The sequence below is a fragment of the Leiobunum rupestre genome, chromosome 5 (genome assembly GCF_980474605.1).
Source record: "Leiobunum rupestre chromosome 5, qqLeiRupe1.1.hap1, whole genome shotgun sequence".
NCBI lineage: Eukaryota > Metazoa > Arthropoda > Arachnida > Opiliones > Sclerosomatidae > Leiobunum > Leiobunum rupestre.
In genome coordinates, this window is record NC_143388.1 from 61,667,111 (window position 1) to 61,669,939 (window position 2,829).

A 2,829-nucleotide genomic window follows, 5' to 3' on the forward strand; every position below is an offset into this window, starting at 1 on the left:
ATTATTATTAATATTACTAGGTATATAATTAGTAATATTAATAGAATGGATAAAAACTATGAGCCACACTCAAGTAATAATTATTCAACTATAACGGTCTAAAATGTGTATGTAATCATTAAGCCTAAAAGTGAAATGAATAGTAAATAAACAAACATTTTGCGAAACAAATACAGAAAAAGATTTTATTAGAAGAACATTTATTGCCATTTGTGGCCCATATACGGCACACCTTCTACATTTGGGTATAAATTTCTGACTTTTTTCAAAATGCAATCGGGGATGATTTCCCTCCTGTGATATACAGTTTGTAAATTAGCTCTTCTTAGTTGTCTTCTTTTGACGGCCAAGTATCGTGGGTTTTTGAAATACTGCACGTTATCTAAGGCCTTCCAAAAGAAACCATACATGGTTCTTCTTGTTCTGCTATTTCGAGAGCTGGCTGGTCGACCCATTCCTAGCCAATCGTTCGGCCGGTGTGTAATACACGGATTTTGCAAACAGTATTGACAGGCTGAAATAAATTTATAATATATTTGTTACATTTTCAAAATTGTATAAAAAATGGCGACAAACGCATATAAAAAGACGCGGCTTCATTTCCTTGTTATTGTTATTAGAATTATTATTTCAAACATTTATTGGTAAACAAGTATGTTTAGGGGAATAGCCGCTCGTGCCTCTTTATAACGTAAAAAACGGATTGATTGATTTCCCCTTTTATACATACATATCGGAAAACGTGTTTACTTACCTTCTTCATTTTCCGTGGACATGCAATTAGAATTTTCCATAATGAAACTTCTCCAATGAAGACAACACCTTTTATTTTAGGGTAGTTGACGAAATGAAACTTCTCCAATGAAGAAAACACCTTTTATTTTAGGTTAGTTGACGTAGGTCCGAAGCGCTATTACGACCTCTTCGTGAGCTACACAGTTGTAATTGTAAATAGTGACTCACTCTTGAGAAAACGCCTCGGGTATTTCTGACCATTGTTAGTATTTAGGAAGAAAGTGGTAAACCGGTATCGAGGGTGGGGGGAGTAATGAAAGTAAATTCCCAGAAATAGAGAAGTCTCGTAGCTTTTGTTCAAGGCAGGAAAAGAGTAGCTTAGTTTACAACTTGACAATCCGGCGCCACCTACGAAATTCTTCGAATCGAACTGTCCATCTGCTTCACAGAAGCTCTTCCGCTTTTTTTCGAGTTAGAGGTTAGATAAAATAATTTTGGATTTGGAATTTTGTTTTTGGTTTGTTTCATTAAAATTTTCGATTTATTCGTGATCGGTTTATTTTTTACGCGCGTTTTTAATAATCAAAATGCGCGCGGCTTTTACTGACATTTCCAACGAAAAGTACTTTGTATCTAAAAAGAGACTTTCAACGGGAGAAATAAAGGATTATACGTGCAAGAGGTCTCCGCGGAAAAACATTACATTGTCATTTCGAACGGATAACGAAAAGTCGCTCTTTCAACAGCAGTGGACTGACGCGAAATTATTGAAAAAAGACGTACCAGCTGGTGACATAATTTTGGAAATGCTGAATATTTTATTAGAAGAAGATCCAATTTGCTCCGAGTATCATGGAAATAGTTTACCAGTTAGAACTACATCTCCAAGGAAATTAGTTCTGACTGTGTCATTTAATAATGAAATTGAGCTGAAAACATTTGACGAACGATATAGCAGCGCCAAATTGCGTCTAAACGAAAAATATTCCGTAAGTGACATTTTCCAACATGGAATAAAACATTTGTTAAATAGAGAAGAAAAAAACATTGAAATAGACCGTAGTTTAGAAAACGAGGATACTTCTGACACTGTTTTATATTATTTTCCTTCTGATGAAAATAATGCGCAACCAGACAATACCGTTCCATTATTAGAAAACACCAAAAATTCTACCAAGAGTAATTTTATAGAAAATTCAATCGAGATTAGTTCCCCAGAAAAATCTACCGAATATAGTTTCAGAGTAAATTCTACCGAAAATTCATCTTCCGTTTCCGAGTACGACCAGGAAAATAACCAAAGCACAGTTCAAATGGAAAACGAAAACCTCGACGCAAACTCATTTTCGGAGCGAAGCGAAAAATTGAACGAGTCGGAGGCATCAAAGTTTTTCATTGGTGAAGTCTCCTCTATTATGGATTTAGCTACTAGCATAGAAAACCACGCTAGAAAGTGTGACAGCTCTTTGGCCATTTTGAAATCGAAATACAAGGGACACGTGCTGGAGTTTATTTTACGCTGTGAAAATAATCACGAGTTGAGTTGCGCCTCATCATCGAAGATTGGAAATTTTTACTCCGCGAATTATCGAATGAATATGGCTTACGTTGCGAGCGGTATGTTAGGAGCGCAATACACCAAATTTACCAAAATTGGCAAAATTGGTACCACTTATTATTCCGAGTTCCCGGCAATTCAAAACAACATCAAAGCCGCTATTGACGTCGAGCTTTTAATGTCCACTTCGGAAGCTCTTTACGAAGAAAAAGCGATGACTCTTGATAGCGATGGCATTCGAATAGAGACGGACGCCCGACACGCGCAACGTAAGAACTCTTACCACACGGACGTTGTGGCACTAGGTATGAAAACCCACAAAGTGCTGAACCTACAAAATGTTTGTAAATCCGACGATTCGTGTAGTCAACGTCACGAACTTATCGGAACGCGTCGAATTTACAAGCATTTTGACAAACTCAACGTCCCTGTGGTAGAGCACGCGCACGACCGCAACCTTTCGGTAAACAAAATGCTGCGCGAAGAAAGAAGCACGACACACAACTCGAATGACCGGTGGCATGTCGCCAAGGCCA

General features: G+C 37.4%; 1 protein-coding gene across 1 annotated transcript; it reads right to left on the bottom strand.

The window, feature by feature from the left end:
* Nucleotides 1-200: 200 nt before the first annotated feature.
* LOC149945529 (uncharacterized) lies at nt 201-1,287 on the bottom strand. Its single transcript, XM_090176592.1, has 2 exons — nt 755-1,287; nt 201-514 (listed from the first exon to the last, which is right to left on the bottom strand). Exons 1-2 carry the CDS (start codon nt 792-794, stop codon nt 201-203), a joined length of 354 nt encoding a protein of 117 aa, XP_090032718.1. The 5' UTR covers nt 795-1,287.
* Nucleotides 1,288-2,829: the final 1,542 nt, after the last annotated feature.

Excerpts from the sequence above, each read along its gene's own strand:
- LOC149945529 (XM_090176592.1), bottom strand. The coding sequence starts at position 794 with ATGGAAAATTCTAATTGCATGTCCACGGAAAATGAAGAAG. Across the intron at positions 515-754 it reads GTCCACGGAAAATGAAGAAG|CCTGTCAATACTGTTTGCAA; the intron begins GTAAGTAAACAC and ends AATTTATTTCAG.